This window comes from Bombus impatiens, unplaced genomic scaffold (assembly GCF_000188095.3).
Source record: "Bombus impatiens unplaced genomic scaffold, BIMP_2.2 scf_0463, whole genome shotgun sequence".
Taxonomy (NCBI): domain Eukaryota; kingdom Metazoa; phylum Arthropoda; class Insecta; order Hymenoptera; family Apidae; genus Bombus; species Bombus impatiens.
Window position 1 is genome coordinate 2,235,935 of NT_176882.1, and position 22,510 is coordinate 2,258,444.

The 22,510-nt window shown below is 32.4% G+C and overlaps 3 protein-coding genes across 4 annotated transcripts; all 3 read left to right on the forward strand.

The window, feature by feature from the left end:
• Positions 1 to 1,526: 1,526 nt before the first annotated feature.
• Positions 1,527 to 6,512, forward strand: LOC100744902 (neuropeptides capa receptor). Its single transcript, XM_003490637.4, has 6 exons — positions 1,527 to 1,812; positions 3,659 to 3,749; positions 3,830 to 4,029; positions 4,116 to 4,367; positions 4,449 to 4,773; positions 4,874 to 6,512. Exons 1-6 carry the CDS (start codon positions 1,527 to 1,529, stop codon positions 5,115 to 5,117), a joined length of 1,398 nt encoding a protein of 465 aa, XP_003490685.1. The 3' UTR covers positions 5,118 to 6,512.
• A 456-nt stretch (positions 6,513 to 6,968) lies between these two features.
• LOC100745021 (neuropeptides capa receptor-like) lies at positions 6,969 to 14,510 on the forward strand. Of its 2 annotated transcripts, XM_024368611.2 has the most exons (8): positions 6,969 to 7,327; positions 7,423 to 9,676; positions 11,072 to 11,162; positions 11,268 to 11,464; positions 11,998 to 12,240; positions 13,220 to 13,565; positions 13,743 to 14,332; positions 14,406 to 14,510. In XM_024368611.2, the coding sequence occupies exons 2-7, from the start codon at positions 9,418 to 9,420 to the stop codon at positions 14,002 to 14,004; spliced, it is 1,398 nt and encodes a 465-aa protein (XP_024224379.1). In that variant the 5' UTR covers positions 6,969 to 7,327; positions 7,423 to 9,417; the 3' UTR covers positions 14,005 to 14,332; positions 14,406 to 14,510. The 2 variants fall into 2 exon arrangements, with proteins under 2 accessions (XP_024224379.1, XP_033177359.1); XM_033321468.1 differs by lacking the exon at positions 11,998 to 12,240.
• Positions 14,511 to 17,841: 3,331 nt separating this feature from the next.
• Positions 17,842 to 22,480, forward strand: LOC100745142 (dentin sialophosphoprotein-like). The gene is given in 9 exon segments (XM_024368544.2): positions 17,842 to 17,868; positions 17,870 to 19,371; positions 19,470 to 19,528; positions 19,625 to 19,823; positions 19,900 to 20,075; positions 20,146 to 20,507; positions 20,571 to 20,683; positions 20,748 to 20,855; positions 21,882 to 22,480. Coding segments are annotated over 9 exon segments (2,841 nt in total). The 3' UTR covers positions 22,177 to 22,480.
• The last annotated feature ends 30 nt before the right edge of the window (positions 22,481 to 22,510 follow it).

Below are 22,510 nucleotides of genomic sequence, written 5' to 3' on the forward strand. Positions count from 1 at the left end.
AAATACATACCACGAAAATGATTATCTTTTTTTACTGCTCTTGTAAATTTTATAGATCGCAAAATGCGTCGTATCTGACTACTTCTCCGTAAATTGGAGATTCTTTTCCTACTAATGACTCATGATCATACATATTCGAGATAATACGATACATATATGCATATGATACAATAAATATGCATTTCTTATGAATTTTTGTACATACAGGAACATGCTTATACATCAATATCTTTCAAGCTTAATCCTCCTTATTCTTTGTTTCATATGACACGCTACAATGTTAAGAGTAAACTTATCTGTTAAAAAATCGGATCTATTATACGTTATTCGAATCTGTCATCAATCTCAGTAAAACATTTGCAAACAATTGTTAGATCATTTTGCCAAATAAAAGGAAAAAGAAATTTTTTTCGATTTAATAAAAGTTACATTTACACTGTGTGATTAGACACAAAATATATCAATAAGGTACAGCTACAAGCGCGATTGAATGCACTGAAAATCTTAATAGAATAGAATGGAACGTTAGAACGACTCTCTTATCGCAAAATCAGGAGAGATGAGATTGTTGGGACGAAAGGTGTTCAACGGTATCGTTAAGAATGTTGAGTTCAGTCACGCTGTACAGTAGTCTGCTGTCGACAGCGACGATTGGTTGATTTACCGTCCTCCCCTTCATTTCGACCATTTATTTTGATCATTTGTGTTAATGATAGCAAGTTACGCGCTCAAAACACATATCTCTTTCTTGCTCCTCACCGTGCACATGGTTTCCAATTTCTTTCTTGCATTTCTTTCTTCATATTTTTTGTAGCTATATATTTTACGAGCATTACCGACAAATTATAGACATAAATATAAACAAAATATAAATATAACCTGTATTATCAGGAGAAATTATAATATTTTGTGGAATTGTTCTAGCGATGATAATTAGTAACGATAAATAATAACGTGTTTCTTCGTTGTTCGGTACGTGAATCGTGTATGTTTGTTTGTGAGAAGATTTGTATGTGGATGAAAAAAAATGGAAATATGTGGTGGTTCATTAACGAGAAACGGCGACCAAACTTACACCGAATCAAATTTTCGTTGAAATGACAAGTTGAATGTCTACGATTAAATTTAGACGGAGTGAATATTTGAAACAAGTATACGATATTTTATTATTCGAAGTGAAACAATTTCATGGGACAACAATTTCGATAAAATTATTGAACTGTCTTCAACTTGTCTTAAGCTGATGACCTACTAATGATCGACCGATCTTGGTTTGTTGACTCGACATCGAATTATCGAGCCTCGTAGCAGAATGTTTTGTTTACCGGTGATCATTTCTACGATCACGCGTAATACATTTTTAAACTAAATCAAACTAAATGAAACGTGTCAAATTCTAAACGTGTTTCTTCAAGAACACGCAGGTTTCGTTTGAAATATTCAGCGATCGAAGTACGACTTCTTTCGCGAAAGATATTCTTCGGGAACAGAGGAAGAAAATTTACTTGCCCACCTTAAAAATCATCATGGAAACATCGAAGAACGATACAAACGATATTCACGACTTTTGGAAGGATTTGGATTTGAAGAATTTAACGGAAGACGAATATTTGGCCACGGTACTTGGACCTAAGTATCTGCCTCTGAAGATGGTGATACCATTAACGATAGCGTACGTGACAATTTTTGTGACTGGTATTTTTGGGAACGTCACGACGTGTATCGTAATTATAAGAAATCCTTCGATGCATACGGCCACCAACTACTACTTATTCAGTCTGGCCATATCTGACCTTATTCTACTTGTGTTGGGTGAGTGGCGTTTACGTTTGCCTGTATCGATACGTTTTGTTGCTTCGTCCGGGTCACGTCAATTCTCATTCTCCCCGTTCGTAAAAACAATTTATGAAGGAACATGAAGATAATGAAGTTCGATAGACGTTTAATAAAGATAAGCGTGGACGAATACACGCGACCCCCTGTGTAGGTATATCGATTTGCTTTTAATCGACACGAAGAGAATCTATAACCGTATTAGATTTATGTCTGATCTCTGAAATAACGTATACTCGATTAAGTTATTAAGTGGAAATAGCATTTCTATTGGAATTGCTAATATTTTTATATATCGATGCTTGATAAAAATAGGTCGATATCAATATACAGAGAAACGTGTGGACAGAAATGATATTTAATTTAGTTTATATGTATGATAGTTATATAGATATAATATATGATTGTTTGATTTAGCGAATTTATGTTCGAGCGTATTGCCGATATACGAGCGATTAACGGAAAAAAGGAAGGCAAAAAGGACTGTATCGAGAAATTTATCTACGAACGACGCGTTTAAATTCAGACTGTTTTACCATTGTTTCTTAAGTCGATGATAAAGGCTTTAAATTAATCTTCCTCTAATGTGTACACGAGAGATTGTTATCTGCTCGGTTGGTTGTTTGTTGATCGTAACGTCGTTTATATTTGCGTCATAGCGCGAATTTTTTAGGATAAAAGTTGTGGACGTGCGTGCACCGGTGTTAAAGTCATCGTAGAATTAACAGATTTAAGATGATAGGAACAAGCATAACGCTTTATACGATCGTTTATATTTTGCATCGCGTTTACGAAATTAACCTGGATGTTCGTCACTCGAATAACTGAAATTTAAGATCAAGATAACGAGACGACGATAACAATATCATATACATAATTAGAATGAAATTTGACTATCGAGGTGTAGCTGTTGACTGTAGACACGTTGAGTTTTCAATCTCATCGTATGAGAAACTTTCCGTAAGAATCCTTTTTTTTCCGAAATAAGGATACAATGGCAGAAATGAAGAGGTCTCTACGCTGGAAATCGTAGACGTCAATATACCGATTAACTTCTGATAAAAATCTTACCTTTTTAAGTTCCGTGTATTCTGCTAAACTTGATAATGACGTCAAAATATACAACCATACTTTTGTTGTATCTCCTACGCTGCGAAAAAGAACTGTTTTCTGTATGTATCGTTGGAAAGATAGAAAAATGTCGAATTCTTATCGATAGGTATGCTGTTCGCAATAGCGATGAAAATCAGTGATTAAAAAAATTATGATAAGACGTTCAATGCTTACGCACATTCAGCATGATCGGTATCTGATATTGATTTTGTGAAATACTAAGTGTGACTGCATAGATATTGCTTCTAATTAGCGTTTTCTAGATGACATTCGTTTGTACTCAGAGTAATCATATTTTATTAAATGATTCATTTTCAACGTTTCGGTCCTCTTTGTTCTCCATTGTGAGCGTTTATTAGGAAATAAGTCGTCACTAGATAATTGTATCTCTCATTAATACGCAATTCGACGTCTAAAAGGTTGAAGCAAATAGAAATAGTTTCTCAGACGGTGTAATAAATATTGAAGTTGATTTAACACGAGAGATACAATTTCGCATCTCATTAACATCGTCATGAAACATTGCGACGTCTGTGCGTTAATTGCCATCTGGGTTTAAGGCAGTCGTAAATCTACTTTCGAGAAAATGAGTTTATGCATCACAGAGACTCTTGTGTCTTTCAATTGTTACGGTGAAATAAAATATCTCGATCGATCGATTATTATTTACTTGTTCTTCGATCGTTATCGTGCTGTGTTCGATCATTTTCAGGATTACCTAATGAGCTGAGCCTCTTTTGGCAACAATATCCATGGGTTCTAGGAGTTAGTCTTTGCAAAATCAGGGCATACGTATCGGAAGTGTAAGCAATCTATTTTTTAGTCAATTACAAACAATTATATTATATAAATTTCTCTCTAAAATTTATTTTCTGCTTAATAGATCTTCCTACGTATCGGTTCTTACGATAGTAGCCTTTTCCATGGAAAGATATTTGGCGATTTGTCACCCGCTCCGCGTTTATGCAATAAGTGGCCTCAAAAGACCAATACGTTTCATTTTAGCCGCGTGGTCGATTGCGTTGGTTTCTGCCATACCGTTTGCAATCTACACGAAAGTCAACTTAGTCGAATATCCACGAGGTTAATTAAAAGATTTCATCGCGTTTCTCCGAACCGCTATATATACATGTATATAAAGGAAGTAACGAAAATGTATAATTATTTAGATTCCGGGAATTACTCGGCTAATTCCGCGGTTTGCGGAATGTTGCTGCCATATATGCCTAATTTCCCTCTCTATGAGTTGAGCAGTATTATATTTTTCTTGATACCAATGCTAGTTATTTTGGTGGTGTATACCAGAATGGGTTTAAAAATCAGAAACAGTACAAATCATACTTTAAACTCTGTGATGCAGGGCGCTATTCATGGAGACTCGAGGCAAACTCAGTCTCGAAAATCCGTGATCAGAATGTTAAGTAAGACGTCTTTTATCTTCAATTTTTTACATTTTTTACTTTTATTTTCGTCAGATTTGTAACCTGTAATCGCTGTTTTAGCTGCGGTGGTTATTTTATTTTTCATTTGTTGGGCACCGTTTCATGCTCAACGATTGCTTTATATCTACGCGCAAGAATCTGACTACTATCCAGACTTGAACGAGTGTCTGTATATCTTAAGCGGATGCCTCTATTACTTCAGCACAACCGTGAATCCAATTTTATACAATTTGATGAGTATGAGGTATAGGAAAGCGTTCAAAGAAACCATCTGCTGCAAAACGAGAATGACAGGCAGGAGAAGTTGGACTACCAGAGAGTCTCAAATATGCAATAGTAATTCGAGCGGAAAAGCGCGAAGCTCAAGTTTCAAGTGTTCAGTGAGGTAGCATGTTTAACATAGTTTTATAAAAAGTGGGAATTTCAAAGTGGCAATGCTTTTTTACTTTAACGCCACGTCCGATATCATTGTAATTTTTGTTTAGATATACTATTAGTCAAGCGAAGGAGATGTTTCGATTTACTACAAGTCGAGAAGGCGTGAATAGAGATGGAAATATAAACGATAATATCGCTCGTAAATCACACGTGCTCACAAAGGAAGATTTCACGTCGAAGCCCCTTCTCAATCGAATGCACTCCGGACAGCAGGAAGAAAGAAATGAAAGAGATCCTGCTCGTAACACAGAAGAGAATAAGTCTGGGTCTACAACCAGTAGCGTTTTGTAATTTAAGTTGTACATTGTTAGCCGTTAAAATTATTGTACATAATAGTTTTAAGCTTGTTGTATCGTTATTGCTTATCTTATTTATTTTCTGACTGTATTGTATAGTTGCGTTTTTAAATTCATTTTTACTCAATTGTACTTAAGGATTATGTACTTAAAAGTTCTAGCGGTTAATTGCGAAAATCGTAATATACGTAAGTCAAATATAAATAAGCACTGTTTACCGAGTGACATTTATTTTATAATAGCACGTACAAAAGAGTAAAAATCATGCGAGAAAGGCGAGTACATACTTTTGTCAGTCTAGAAAACTCCGGCAAAGAACGGTATCTTGTGACAAGGAATGTCAGGACGCTATTAATTCTCTTTATCAAAGGTTCGAATCCTTTTAATGAAACTATTTTAAATACGGTTGATATAAGAAACTGTTTAGAATCTTTTAAAGCTTTCTATTGGGTACTTTATTACTTCATTGGGTATCCAATTTTTTTATTAGATACATTTTGCATCTTGAAAATCTTTTTCTTAACAACGAAGGAAAATTCCTCTTAAAATCTCGCACTAACAATGCAGGACAATTTACTTTATCTTATTTCAGTTTATTTCCTTTTATCTCATTACTATTTATAATTTAATGCAAATCAGAATTCGCGCGCCAAAAAGAAATGAATAAAATAAATACAATTAAATATGATTTCTGGAGATCGTATTTATACATCCAACAAATATTTTGATGCGTCACAAAATTATTCAACACGGAATTAAAAATAGAGAAGAAGTTGAATGTGGAGAATAATTGAATAAATAAAATATATGGAAAATATATTATGAAATAATGTATTAGTATATCACAGTATATGAATATTTAAAAATAATAAGTTTCTGATAAAACTTGTCCAAGAATTGTTTCATCAAGGAACGAGTTGTAATTACTTCCTAAAGTTTCGAATTGATTGACACCAAGTTCGAACTTTTAATGAACATGGACGAAGGAAATGTGATAAGCTTACATCTGTAACTGTGTAAAGTTTGTCGGTAGTCGAAAATCAAAGTTTCGTAATTGTAAGATATCTGCTCTTCGAGTTTACTTATGATCACAAAAAACTAACGTTCGTGTTTTATTAAATAAAATTCCGTATTTGCAGGAAAATAGTTGTTGTAGTAACAAAACTTTTGGTCATCTCGTTACGTAATTGAATTAACTTGATTCGAGCTTGTTATTGACTCTGGTAATAAAATTCTATATCCACGAGGTGATTCGAAAAGTAATATATCCAATAATATTCTCGATTAAATTGATCTAGAAAATAATTCTGTACCTGATAGCCAAATCAGTCCAATTCTCAACAAAACAGGAAAATAACATATTTTTCGTGTAAAAAACATATTAATTTTTGTTGTATGAAAAATTGTAGCTGAAGTAACGAAAAGTTATTGTTATAGTGGACTGCTGTCAGTTTGCTGCGTTATGTAATATACATTCCATTCTTCTGTTATGAAGGAAAAGAGAAGGAAGAATTGGAGAACTGGAAAGTAGAATAGAAAAGTCTCCTCACCAAATAAATTTTACAAAAGCAATTTCTTGAAACTATCTTTTTAAACTTCTATTCAGAAGACATTTGAAATATAAAACAGCAAACAAATATAAAGCAAAATTGTTGGAGGACAGAAAAATTCAGGTGTATCTGATTTTAAGGTGACATTCTAATTAAAATAGTTTGCATCATTAAGTCTGTCTCGTTTATGATATAGCGTAAGGAGATCCCTATTATTCTGATAAAATAAAGGAATAATAGTTAGATACATGATAGAAAGAAAGCTAAGTGAGAACGCTAAGAAAGAAAGAATAGAGCGGATATAGAATAATACACTTTCGAAAATATTACGGTTTGAGTTAAGATATTTCTCAAGTATAGAATTTTGTAGCTGAACAAAAGAATGCGTCAGCAATTTCTCTGTTCAAGTTGTCAATATGAATGGTATAACCTGAATAAAAGCTTTCGTATTCGTTTATTATATTCCACTATTGCCAGATAATGTTAGAAAGAATATTTTAAGAACGTAAAAATGGTAACGCGCGTCTTGTTAGAATATTTGTTTTGTGTGACAGAATTGATCAGTTTCGTGATAGTTGAATGCTTGTATTCGGTGTGTCAGTGCGTGTTTTGGACAGTTTTCACACAACTAATGGGCCAGAAATCATTGCAATGGGTAACATTGTTTTCTTAAGCGATGGTAATACCGTTAGATTTCATTCATATTCTGCAGTGCACGCGATTTTATTGATTTTCCTCTTTTCTTTTCAGACGCAACGTTTTCTAATCCACTGTTTATCATCTAAAAACTGAATAAGGACAAAAACGTGGAAACGTAACGCTATTATCTCGGTACACGGTAAGAAGACGTTAAAGGTAAAATGTGAAATATATGTACGTGATGTAAAGAAAATAGGAACTCGCTACGTGTACTAAGTTTCCGTTTTTGTCCACGTTCATCCACTGTATTTAACGATACTATATTTTTGATTTCTTATATTTTTATTAAAAGTCAAATTGGCGCATTAAAAAAATTTTTTTAAGATCGTGTAATCATCTAGCAATCCATCTAAATATCATACTGATATCGTATATTTTTCAGTTCTCCTTCTACATTTTTATTCTTGGCACGTTGATATTAATCCTCGACTCGTGCACTCCGCAAATACAAGAAGTACGTTTCGGATATGAAGAAGCTTTCTTACTCTGCCATTTCCGTCAGATACATCTTCCGAAACAAGCAATTGAGATTGCTCGTCTTGATAGCGATAACAACAAGCGATATTTATTTCGAGAATCCTTAACTTATAAATCAAAGAAATACGTGATTCATTTTTTGTTTCGCGATACCGATAAATCCAGCTATCAAACCAAGAAGATATAAAAAAACACTAATTGCGGCATTCCGTCATACTTCCCGGAAGAATGTGCAAATGTATGTAAATCACAGTCAGAGACGAATACTTGAGGACAATAAGGCGGGAAAAGATTCGTGAACGATTGCGAGGTAAAATGAAAATTCTAAAGGCGCGAAGCAAGATTGGTAGAATGAGAAAGCAAATTCTTGCAAACAAAAATTGTCACTCACACACGCGGGAACAAAAATAATTTGTCGAAATTAAATTGTATGAAAAATATTTATACTTCATACAATAAGAATCGAAATAAATATAGCCACTCTTTGATGCCGTAGAGTAGTAGTGTTTCCCACCGCTGAACTAGATAAACAATAATTTTAGCGGATGCCAAAAATACGCATCCTCCGGTACTCGTATTGTTTTCATCGTACAAGTCGACAGTAATTACACGTTTTAACGCGATTTAATATCATCCCTAACTATCCAAGTACAGGATTTTAATAACGATGACATTAAAGCCCCTAACGAGGTTACGTACAACTGGGAATTTTCCTCTAATAATATCAAACAACATCGGAACTATACAATGTCTTTGAACGACAGCGTTATATCGTTTTTATTTGCTCTAACTTCTGACGTGGAACGATTGAGCGGCTAAATGTTGAGAGTATATCGAATTATACCGAACAGACGAAGCGGATAGAGCGAAACATTCGGAAGAACTTCATTTCTCGCGTTAAATCGCGCAACCGTTTATCGTGTTGTCGCGTAGTTCAATTTATCACGGCATTAAATCTCGTTTTATGCTATGCCCTCTTGGTTCTATTTGTGAAAATATCAAGACGCGTCTAGGGGAGAAGTAAGTTTTCGCAGGTGTTACAACTCGTGAAATATGCGTATGCGCGAGCAGAAATTTCTCTCGGTAATCAGAACGATAAAATTGTCGTTAAATATTTTGAATCGTTGATTTGGCGAGATGCGCGTGATTTTATTGGTCGAGTTACGATGCGGACTGGTTTGCGGGGGTTAAAGTGGAGGGTTGGGTGCGTAGTAGATGGGCGCGTGGTGCAAAGGTGAGCAACTCGAGAGACGTCACTTGTTCACGATCTGGCGAACGGTGCGCTTTTAAGATCATCCCTCGCATGGGGGGAGGGAGGCGCCAGCGTTATTACTGTTTTCCACACGTCATTGATTTCGGCTGGAACTGTCGAGATTCGAGCAACAGATGAATTTGTTCTTTGCCGACGAATACCGAAGGGATTTCTATGAAGCAAATATCTGACATTTATGGGAAGACTATTAATTGTTTTCGAAGTGAGGAAGAACGATTATTGTTGCGTGACTTAAAAGGGAACAAAGGGCAAAGTGATTTATTTCTGTCGCAAACGGTGATTAAAATTCGTGAACGATGGATGTGTCGGATAAATATTCGTTTTACGAGAACATTAGCGACGAATTGGAATACTTGGAAAAAATACGCGGTCCCAAGTATTTATCTTTAACGTTGGTCGTACCTGTTACCCTTACGTACGTTATCATCTTCGTAACCGGATTTGTTGGCAATGTGATCACTTGCATCGTCATATGGAGGAATCCGACCATGCAGACACCGACGAATTATTACTTGTTCAATTTGGCGGTATCCGATCTGCTGTTTTTGATATTGGGTAAGTTTAAGAAATGTTCGTTACTCGTTGTTTTTTCTATATTTTTTGTATACTTTATTCGTCGCAGTTAATGTTGATTTGTAAATATAATCGAATATAATTTGCGGTAACTGCAAATCGAATCAAAGCGAATTAGTTTAAAGAAATATTCGGGCGAAATGATACTTTAATTAGAAACTTAATTGGACATACAAATTGCGTATAATTTTACGATTGAGAAGTATTTTAATATGGTATTAAAAAGATTAGAAATTGTCTGCTTTTAATTGTTTTACGATAGTCGTGCCGTTGCAGTTCGACCCACGTGTAGATAACTTATCGAATCCATTAGTTGTGATTAATTCATAACTAGTCGAGACATATGTGATTCATTGATGAAGAATTATGTTTCCGGTGGAAATGGAAACTGATATATGTAACGTAAGATAAGTAGTATATGTATCTATGTAATATACATTTATACTTGATATACTATTCAATCCCTATACTTGCAGTTACATCTTATTGACATTTGATCACATTTGTTATTTACCAGAATTGTATTAAAAATAAGAAAATAGAAATAATTAGTACTTCGAGAAAATTATGTAGTTAAAAATTCTTCATTCGTCGGAATCTCTGATCTACAATGTCTTTGCCAGTGCACAGTATAAATTAGAAAGTCTATTTAACAAGAGTTTTATGTAGTATTGCCGGTTGCGAGACGATATTTGCAAAATGGTCACGTATTAAACGTTAATTGTCGGTTAATGGGTTGTTCGATGTTCCTTGCTGTGATTAAAGGTTCCACTTACGATTCCATTCGTTATTCGTTACGATTTCATTTGTATCTGGTGCTGAATCGCGATTCCCCTGAATAAATTAGTTTGCATCGCAAGTAGCTTTACAATTAATTTATGTTCACTGATCTTTGATTTTCGTCCGATGTCATTGTTTTATAATTTTGTATTTTCTTCTCTCTCTTTTTTCTTATTCACCGAACTAAAGCGGTAATTGAATTCGAATCATTGCAATTGTACAAACTAACGTATTTCGGAAAGGAATTTCATGGATGAAATCGTGAAGGAAAAAGGAATAGACTTTATTGGGAAATGTTTTTCATTTAAATTATCGCATTCTCTCTTGCTTTTACTCTTGTATTATTGAATCAGCAGTTCGTAGCATCCCGTGTTCTTAAGTTGTGAAACATTCAATTATTCGTAAATAGGCCGATCATGAAAGGAAATTGAACGAATAAACTCGATATAAAGGATATTTACTTCACGAGCACGATTTTATCTTCGTTTTGCAACATGGCAATTTCGGAAACGCGGCGTGTAATCAAAGAAAAGCACGAATCCCTATGAAAACAATTACAGTACGAGGGTAAGCACGAATTTTCCAATTGATTTTCAGGTTTACCCTTCGAATTGAGCGTATTTTGGCAACAATATCCATGGCAATGGGGACTAGGCATATGTAAACTGAGAGCGTACGTCTCCGAAACGTGAGTCGACGTAGCACCAGTCAAAGAATAGCATACTTTGAACGTTATACGAGATGACGCAAAAAATCTTGTTTTAAAGCAACTACAAGAATTTTCTTTTTAAAGGTCCTCTTACGTGTCGGTACTAACTATAATGGCATTCTCAGTAGAAAGATATTTGGCAATTTATCATCCTCTTCGTCATTATGGAAGTGGTCTGAAGCGTTCTATACGATCTATATTTGGTGCATGGTTGATAGCTTTGATTTTTGCTATACCATTCGCTGCTTACATTGATATAGATTACGTTGAGTACCCACAAAGTGAGTTCTTGCAAAGCTATTTGTTATTCTGTATTCTTTGTGGCTTTCGCAAGCTTTACTATACCGCTCGTAAAGTTGCTAGCGGAAGTTTCAGCATTTTCTAGGAGTGCTTTAAAGATTTAAACAAGTAGATATTTGAAAAGGTATCGATTTTACATTTGAATTACAAATCGTATTAACGCAATTTTACCATATATTATAGATACGATGTCAGGATAGATATTTGCTCAACGTACACTCTGTAAACTGTATTCATGCGTTCATGAACCGAAAATGTAATCAATAAACTGATGAACGGTTTGGAAAATCGGAAATGTCAATCGAGCAAATGAGAGCAAGAAATTCGAGTCAAAAGCACTTTCCGACGTATATATGTATTTTGTGCGCGTTTCATTAATTTTCGTATCGTTCATTTTCCATACGAATTTGCTGATACGAGTAATTAAATAAGCGAAATTTTGTTCTTTCTTTTTATTCTTCTTTTAAATGGTCACTTTCTCTCGTTGAAAATATCGCTTGGTTTTGATTTCCAGACTCGAAACGAAACTCGGAAGAATCCGCGATTTGCGCGATGCTGAAGGAAAACATGCCAAATTTCCCTCTTTACCAGCTTAGTTGTATCTTCTTCTTTCTCATACCCATGGTGTTTATCGCGGTGCTTTACGTGAGGATAGGGTTGCGAATACAAAGTGATACCCTCGCGCAAAACGTCGAGGGATACGTTCATGGTGAAACCAAACAAGCCCAGTCACGGAAAACCATCACACGGATGCTGAGTAAATGTTCTATTTTAAATAAACATCATCCCGTCCTTTGTTCCTACGAAATGTTAATACGCCCCTCGTAAATACGTTAATCAACTTCGTATACCTTTGTCGCACGTGTAAATATATAGAACGAACTGATTTACCTATGAAGACAGCCATTATTCCGTATAGATGATATCCTATCAAGGAACGTGTTCAGAGATTGATGAGGAAGCCGACGTGGATGTCAAAGTTTCTCGACAGCGCGAGATCATCATACCACGAGACAATTTTCACCTTGTCGATAACACGTTACAAAGGTTGAAAGTACTAACATTCTTGCGAGTTGTAACGTAGTTGAAAATTTCATTACCTCGTTTATTTACTCCCTTCCTGATCTTTCTATTTAATTCATTTGAAGAATACACGGAAAAGAACACGATAAAACATATTTCTCATTTCTTTTTTCTTTTTTTATAGAGGAACAGTTTTATAGACTTTCGATGAATCCCATGTTATCAAAATTGCTTTTTAACTGGCTTTACAGTTAAACGTGTGTTTTTCTATTCACTTAAAAATTTTCAAAATATTTCTCGTCATCATATTAAAACGTTGAAGATATTAAAATATATGCCTTTAACTTCCACGAGCTTTCGTTAACTTATGAGCTAGTTTTAATAGAGTTTATAATCTTTGTTTAATAGATTTTAATAGTTTTAATCTTTAAACCTAACAGGTTGTTTTCACTCTCGATTCCATTATATTACAATCCTTTCGCTCGTTCATAAAGCGACATTACAATTAGGAAAAGAACAAGAATGCACTTAGATTTTTGGCCGGTGATCTTCATTTATAAACATTGCTGCATCTTTCACGGTTCGCTGTAAGGTATTAATATTTATTTATAGTTATTATATTGGGAAGAGGAAAAGAGAAGGAGAAAGAGGTATCAGGTAGTATCAGTAAACATCAAGGTGGATAGAAATCGTGCTTCGACTTGGTTCTACAGGTGCCGTAGTGATCACATTTTTCATCTGTTGGGCGCCATTTCACATTCAACGATTATTATACGTATATGAAGATTCGACGTATGATGACATAAACCAGTGGGTGTACCCGCTCACTGGTTGCCTTTACTACTTCAGCACCACCATCAATCCCATCCTGTATAATGTGATGAGCGCGAAATATCGGAATGCTTTTAAGGAAACATGTCGATGCTCCCCTAGCAATCCATCCATTAGCAGAGTTGGCCTGAGTAGCATGAGAGATTCCAGTACAATTTGTGGTGTCAGGCCTAGTCAAGCATCTCAGGTGTTTCGAGAAAGAAGCGTAAATAGCCAACGACATGGGATGTAAGTCAAATTTGATTAATGTTTGTTAAAAGCATCTCCCTTGCTCGTCGTTAATTTTGTACCCATTTTTGTGCTTGGTGAATTGTTTGTCGTACGAACTACGATTACGCTTTACACCGTAAAACTTCGTAAACCAATTCACGCTCCCAGAAATTGTTGTTCCCGGCATATGTGTAGGTACAGCGCTTCGGATCCTGTGAAAAACAAGTCGCACGAGGCAGCTCAATTACAGGCAGACGATGGAGAGGATGAAAAGCGAACGAATAACGTACCTGCGAACTATTTTTTGACAGCAGACAAAAACACTAACGAAATCGGTGCTTCGCGATATTTGCAACAGACAAAAAGATCATCGATCCTAATACACGCGAAAAATAGACGTCTCAAATATCAAGTGTCTGACGAAGATGAGACTCCCTCGAATGAAACGCACATCTGATCATCGTATTTTGGAAGAACGGTATATATTTAAGGAATAGCGCACAGAAAAGTCAATGATAATTTCAAACAAAAAAAGTTAAGAACTTTGTGATATTATCGCGCAAGCTTCGTTCGTTGTAACCCTTTAAGATCATCCTTCCAAAGTATTAATCCCTGGCTTATCTTGTCAAGGAAAATGGCTCACATGTTACGAATTTCCCGCATCTTTGTACATTAGCAAGTAACGGAAAATCGGAATTTACGTATTTGCTAGGATCGATTGAAGATATTGAAAAGTACTTTGAGATTCGTGTGGGAACGTTTAAGGAAGATTGATCGAGTGTAAGGTAAGTGTGGTCGACCAAATGTAGCTTTCAAATATTTATCATAGCGAGACTGGAATAAAAATTGATATTCCAGCTTAAGAATCGTTGATACGAATAGCTGAAATTTATAGGCGGGAGATAATTTCCAAACGATAAAAAGAGGGCTTCAAGAGGACAAAACTATAGACAAGTTATTAAATTGTACATACGTAGAATACAATTACGTTATCTAAAAATACTATGTCGAAAAATGCTGCGGATTGTATTCCATTTCTAACATGATATTGATATGGCTTTTGGTGACCCTCGGTATTTTGTTAGACTTTTGTGCTGTCACGTACAGACAAATATACAGGATCAATAGCAGCTTTTTTCCAAACCATGGAACGCAACATTATCAATGCATTCACTGTGAATCTGTTACACGTGTAAACATCCCATTAGATTGTAGCCGGCACTTAGAAAAAAAATCGATTGTATTCACTTATCTATCGTCTAAAATGGAACTTGCTTCCCTTATCCTTACTTCAAAAATCCCAAGAGCTTTTTACCATGCAAAACATGGAAAGTCTTTTCGAGCGAACTAACGAAAAAGATCTTCATCGGTATCTTTTCGTCACAAGGATGGAAAATATACGGTCGAACGGATCGCCAAGCTTAAAAGTTTTCGCAACTTCATTGTTAACATTTCCAGGATCAGAGAGGTTTACAGTCGAACATCAAGAAGAAATTTTATCTTGATGAAAATCTTGGAAAAATATTTAACGATACGTTTGGCGACATTGAAATTTTGTATAATCGAATACCAAAAATAAAGAAACGAATTTGTGTAAAATCTGAAGTACAAAACATGTATATATGACTGTATTTATTGATGAATTTTAATCTTTTGTTCCTACAAAAGATTGTTTTCACTGTTCACCTTCAATTAATGCAACCATATTATTACATGTTAATGAGAGTCAATTCAATCAACTTTCCTTAGTAGTTATTAATACTTATCGAAGGTATCGATCCTCTTTCCTTTAACAAATTTTCTTCGATACCGGACAATCAAATTAATTATTTCTTTTGAAATTGTTGAAACTTAAAACTTGTAGTGAATTTCGCGATATCTATTTACAAAAGTTAGAAGCAACACTTTCCAACTTCGATTAAAATCTAATCAAGTTTAACTTTAGTCACTGTATTCGATTCCTATCTTTGATATAATGAACGATTGTCAATAAGTTTCGAATATAACACGCCATAATGAGGAGAAACAAACGTAAAATTGTTAAAGTACTCAAACAGGAATTTCAAACGGCTATGATAAATTATGATTATGGATCACTCCATTTTCAACAAGATCTCTATACTATTTGATTGTACCTCTGATTGTAACAAGTACACCATTAGTATGGTTTTTGAATCGATAAACGTCATACACTGCATAGAAATCAATCGCTATTTAGCTACAATTTTGTAAATAAGTCTACTTACTAACTGTAAATTCGCACGTTCGTGGGGAGACGCGATCTCGAGGAAGCGCGCCAACGGGAGTCGTAAATTCCCGTTACGATTGACTAATCGACGCCACGAATCGTTCGATCCCTTATTTCTTGTGGGATAATAAGGATAGTTAACTTGAATATAACGCTGCTGTTAACAGGTATTATATATTTGCACAATCCAACAACTTCGGTGTAATACAAGTGAATAATGTGTTGTGTCGACTGACTGTATTCGACTGACTTGAGTGGATCCTTGGTGACGACTGACTTAAGCTGATGTTTTGTGAAGACTGACTTGAACTGATCTTGGATCCAGACTGGCTCTCCTGATGTCCGCGGGCAAGATGGCAACCAGATGTCTTCGGATACTCACTGCGTACCCTCAATAGTCTCAAGTATCTTCCATAAATCTCAGGAATTTCCTAGTCGAGGTCCTTCAAACCAAACAAACGTCTGTTTCCGAAGCATTTCTAAAGACCTTTGTCTACTACGGCTTGACAAGGGAAAGTTAGTTTTTCTCACGTACGATGCAACTTTCCTCCCACTAACCACTTTCTCTCGAGGGTTAAGACCCTTCGTTTAACCAATTAACAACAAAGACTACTTCCTTCACTCTCTTAGCCAAAATCGTCACCAACAAATCCGATGGTCCCGTGCACTAGACACACCCATCCTTAGCTTTCCTCCGCCACAGCATCGCCTCCGAACATCACTGATTTTACATCCTTCGACCGGGTTTACACCCGAAGATCAGTCAGTCTCAATCAAGCATCTCGTCAAGCAGTCAACAATTCGAATACAATGAGTCGACAAATCCATCAGTATACGCGATAATCCGTCTAGAGACTCAGGTCGCACTCATTCGTAGTCATCTCATAGCAAATATTCATTTTGTGTTACACCGAAGTTGTTGGTTTGTGAAAATATATAATAACCTGTTAGCAACAGCGTTATCTTTCATTTAACTACCCTTATTATCCCAAAAGAAATAAGAGATCGAACGATTTGCGGCGTCGATTAGCAAATCGTAACGGGAATTTACGACTCCCGTTGGCGCGCTTCTTCGAGATCGTGTCTCCCCGCGAACGTGCGACAACAATAGGAAAAGTTTAATTTTCATTATTTTATGTTCGTATTAGTTGTTTGCTATAGGTGCTTAATACATTTCCATTTCTATTCCAAAGATTTTCCTTGGTATTTTTCTTTCGTTTTGGTTAACGGTTTGAGAAACGTCGCTGTTCTTCGTGTAAGGTTCATGAATCATTAAGGAGAAAAACGTGTATTTCTTTATTTTTGTTGGAACGTTCGAAAAAGTAATTTCATATATCACGGAAGATAGATTTTCTATTGATTGATAATTGTAATAATCATATAAAAATTTTTGCAATTTTCGATCTGTTAAATTTGGAAGAAAGTAAATTTTATAAAAATATAACATTTTCTTTAGAAAAATAGACAAGTAAATAAATCATAATATAGAGTAAAAAGTGATTATATTATATACAAATTATCTCACATAATAATTTATCGACAGTGTAATGTTATCAATATAGATCCCAGTAACTTTCTAGTTCTTTTTTAATGTAACTAGCTGCATATACTGATTCCAAATTTTAACGGTCTCGTTCGAATAGTACTGGTCACTGGACTTATAAGTTTGACTTTCAAAGTTATTATAACATAATTTATACAAAAATGCAACGTGATTCTTTGCATTATGATGTAATACAAGTTTTAATGTAACTGTTTTAATATAACATTTTCTTATTTTCGTCATGTGCGTGTGATGATTTTATTGTTTTGTATTGTACTTGTTTTTGTTTACACACGTGCCCTTCATTTATATACAGATGTATTTTAAATGAAATATGAAACGATAGTAAAATATCTACTGGAGTCTGGAATATTATTTTAAGATTATTTGTTAACAAAGCATAACTAATTATGGTGAGTAAACATATTTTGTAATGTTTAAACGTTAAATATATTTCTTAATGTGATACTTCTTATAAGCCCATGTATTAATTTTAATAGGGGATGGAATATCTTATGACGCAAAATTTGAAAAAAACAGAATGAAAAATATATTAGATATGATAATATGAAACTACAATCTGATAAAGAAATGGAAGAATCTCTTTGTAGCTCACAAAACTTTTATTTGAAGTTGTCACAAGATTCTGCTATATCTCATTCTCAAAAAGTAAATGATGATGAAGATGTAATAGTAATAAGTGATTCTAGCTCTAATTCAACTTGTTCTGTTTCTAAGTATGCTTCTACATCAAAAGTTGCATCAAATAAACATATTCCAACAGACGATAAGATTTATATTCTAGATTCTTCAGATTCTGAGTCTTCAGAGACTACAGATAAAAAGTATTTCAAAACATGCAAGATAAATGAAAAATTGCAGTTTGTTAGTAATTACAAAGAAAGAAAAGATATTGCAAAAGACAATGAGATATTATATACATCTGATGAATCTTCCAGTATTGAGTGTATCAAAGAAGATATACCTTCTATATCTTCTAATAAAACTAGTAGCACTTATGTCAGTTCTACTACAGAAAACATTGTTAAAAGCATGGCAGATACAAATGTCAAATCTCATAGGGATACTATTAATAATGATGTTAATAATTCTAAGAATACTGGTAGTATTGATCGATCATTTAAAACTACATCTGCTACGAATAGGAACTGCATTGATTTTAAGAAGAAACTTTCACGAGAAGATGCTAAAAATATTCTAAAAAATATAAAATCTTCACGATTAATATATGAATCACCAAAAGTTAGAAAAGAGAAAAATGTTTCGCTGGATAAGGAGATAGATGACAATGTCATACATCCAGCTATTTCACCAAAAAATAAGTTAAAAGCAAACAATATAGTTATCGATGAAGATACAATAGATTCTGAGACTGATATTATTCAAGGCTCTCAGGTGAATCTAACAAATCCTTATAAAACCCATGTTAGTAAATTTTTGAGTAAAACATGTGCAAAAGAAAATCAAGGGCCAACATATACTGAACTATCAGAGAGGAAAAAAAAACAGATTTCACAATGGCTCATGGCTAATTCACAAAGTGATTCCCAAAGTGATAGTTCACCTGGTATTGTGCCTCTTACTAATACAAATGATATAAGTTCTGGTAATAGTAGTCTGGAAAGATTAGAGATGAATTATGAAACTCCAAATAATAGAGGAAGGATACATCAGTTTCCTGTAAGAGAAAGTAAAACTACAAATCCAGATTATAATAAAGCATTTTACCATACAGTACCACATCAGAATACAATAAATGAATTTGTCCAAAGAACAAAACATAATGATCTTGAGCTACCTACATTAAAAAAAAGTCATATTGATAATAATGTGTCAACTTCAACGAATTCTACAATGAATGTACCACAAAACATAGATATCATGGATTGTGCAGATATATTAGATAAATTATATGGCAAATCTTGGCGCAATAAAGCTGATGTATTGTTTCCGAACTCTGAACCACGTAAACAAATAATTAAAACAAAAAATAGAGCAGTTCAAACTGATAGGTACTTCGCAAGTGTTATAGTAAAAAATATAGTATCATAATATATAATTAATTAATAATAATCTACTAATTAATATTTATAAATATCAATTGTTACAGAAAGATTACAAAGAGGGAAAGATTTTACATACCAGATTCAGATGACGATTTTAACGCATGTGAGTAATTATACTATACTTTTTATGAAACTAAATTTTATGTTTATTTTAAAAAGATGGATAAAAAGGCAGTTCTAATTAATTTTAATTCAATAGCTCTAAACGATTTGAAATTACGAAATTCATCAACAAAAAAGGATGTGCGGAAAAATACGAAGAGGAGAGATAACTTTATTAAAGATGAAACATCATCAGAAAGTGGATGTGAAAGTTTGTACTATACTGCATTGACGAATCCAAGGGTATCAAAAAATAATACACAATCAAAACTGACAGCTCCAGAAATTGCACGGCGGTAATAAACAATTATATTTTTAGAGTAAATATCTATAAAAAATGAAATTTTTATAACTATAACATTTTATTTCTAGAGTTCTTGCAATATGTGATTCAGATACTGAAGATGAAGGTAATATACACAATGATAATCAAATATTTAACATAAGAAGAAGAAAATTGTCATTTAGTAATGATGAAAGTGAAGGATCGAGCACTAGTGAATTTGATCCTGGTGACGATGTACCACCAAAATCTACAATTAAGAAAAGTAACCTATATTCACGTTATTTACATAATGTTATGTATGATGTATCTAATATGGAAAAATATTTTTATAGCTTCTACTAAAGCTAGACAGCAATTATTTAAATTAAATACTCAAAGTAAATTAACTTCTGATAATTCAAAGTATGAAAAATGTACCAGCTTCCTGGCATCTTTGGCTCAAAGTGTTTCTCTTGCTAATGTACATCCAGATGCTAAAAAATACAGATTACATTATAAAAATAACAAAGAAGATTTGTGCAATTATTTGTATAAATTATATAATGAAAAAGTATTTGATAATGAGTTACCAAAGGACATGTCAATGGAGTGGAATGTTCGTATGAGAGAAACTGCTGGTTTTTGTTATAACAAAAGATCAGTGAGAACACTTGGTGGTATTGTAAGATCTTCACGAATAGTTTTGGCAACAAAGGTATGATTATATGGTTTTTAAGAAATTTTTTGAGATATGTATTAATTAAATTTTCATACATAGATTTTAGATACTCCAGACAGACTTAGAGATACCTTAATTCATGAAATGTGTCATGCAGCTGCATGGTTGATAAATGGGGTTTCTGATGGACATGGTCCATTTTGGACAAAATGGTATATTATAATAATTAATTATTCACACATTCACTAAAATATTAATTTAATTAATTACTTTTAGGGCCAATAAAGCTATGAAAGTATTTCCTGAACTACCTCCGATAAGAAGGTGTCATGATTACGAAATTAAAACAAAATTTACATATAAATGTGTAGGCTGTGGATACAGGTAAAATGCATTGTATAAGATTAATAACATATACATACATAACTTATCTAATTATAAGTTTCGAAGATATATATATATATATATATATATATATATATATTACATTTATATTTTATATATATATATATATATATATATATATATATATATATATATATATATATATATATATATATATATATATATATATATATATATATATATATATATATATATATATATATATATATATATATATATATATATATATATATATATATATATATATATATATATATATATATATATATATATATATATATATATATATATATATATATATATATATATATATATATATATATATATATATATATATATATATATATATATATATATATATATATATATATATATATATATATATATATATATATATATATATATATATATATATATATATATATATATATATATATATATATATATATATATATATATATATATATATATATATATATATATATATATATATATATATATATATATATATATATATATATATTACATTTATATTTATATATATATATTTATATATATATATATATATATATATATATATATATATATATATATATATATATATATATATATATATATATATATATATATATATATATATATATATATATATATATATATATATATATATATATATATATATATATATATATATATATATATATATATATATATATATATATATATATATATATATATATATATATATATATATATATATATATATATATATATATATATATATATATATATATATATATATATATATATATATATATATATATATATATATATATATATATATATATATATATATATATATATATATATATATATATATATATATATATATATATATATATATATATATATATATATATATATATATATATATATATCTTCGAAACTTATAATTATATATATATATATATATATGTGTTTGAATTATTTTGAATTTTATTACAGTATTGGTAGACATTCCAAATCTTTGGATATCGAAAAAAAACGATGTGGTCATTGCTATGGAAAATTCGAATTATTATTAAACAAAACAACAAAATCTGGGACTGTACAAATGCAAACTCCGAAAAGAGAACTTTCGGCGTTTGCGCTTTATGTTAAAGAAAACTATAATTCTATAAAAAAAGAACGTAACGTAAAACATGCTGAAGTGATGAAAATTTTAGGTCAGCAATTTTCGGAAATTAAGATTGCAAAGAAACAAGAAAATTTTGGAAATAATCCAAATACTTCTAGTTAAATAAGTGACTGAAAACATATTTAGCATTTACGTAAAATGCTTCTTATATTTTATACAGACTGCGTATTTTATAGAACTTAATCATTCTTATTTTATGTGGACATTTTATGATTGGCACAACTGACATGTTTTACCATTGCAGGCATTGGAGTATAAATAGTAGAACGAAATGTTTATTATACACAAGATAGGGTTATTATATTATAGTAAACATGATCTTTATATCGATGAATTGTATAGACGTGGTGACAACTTGTAAAAGCTGTTAGCGAAAGTTCTTAATAAATGACGTATACAAATTAAATTGCTGTAACTTTATTTCAATTAGTAGGAT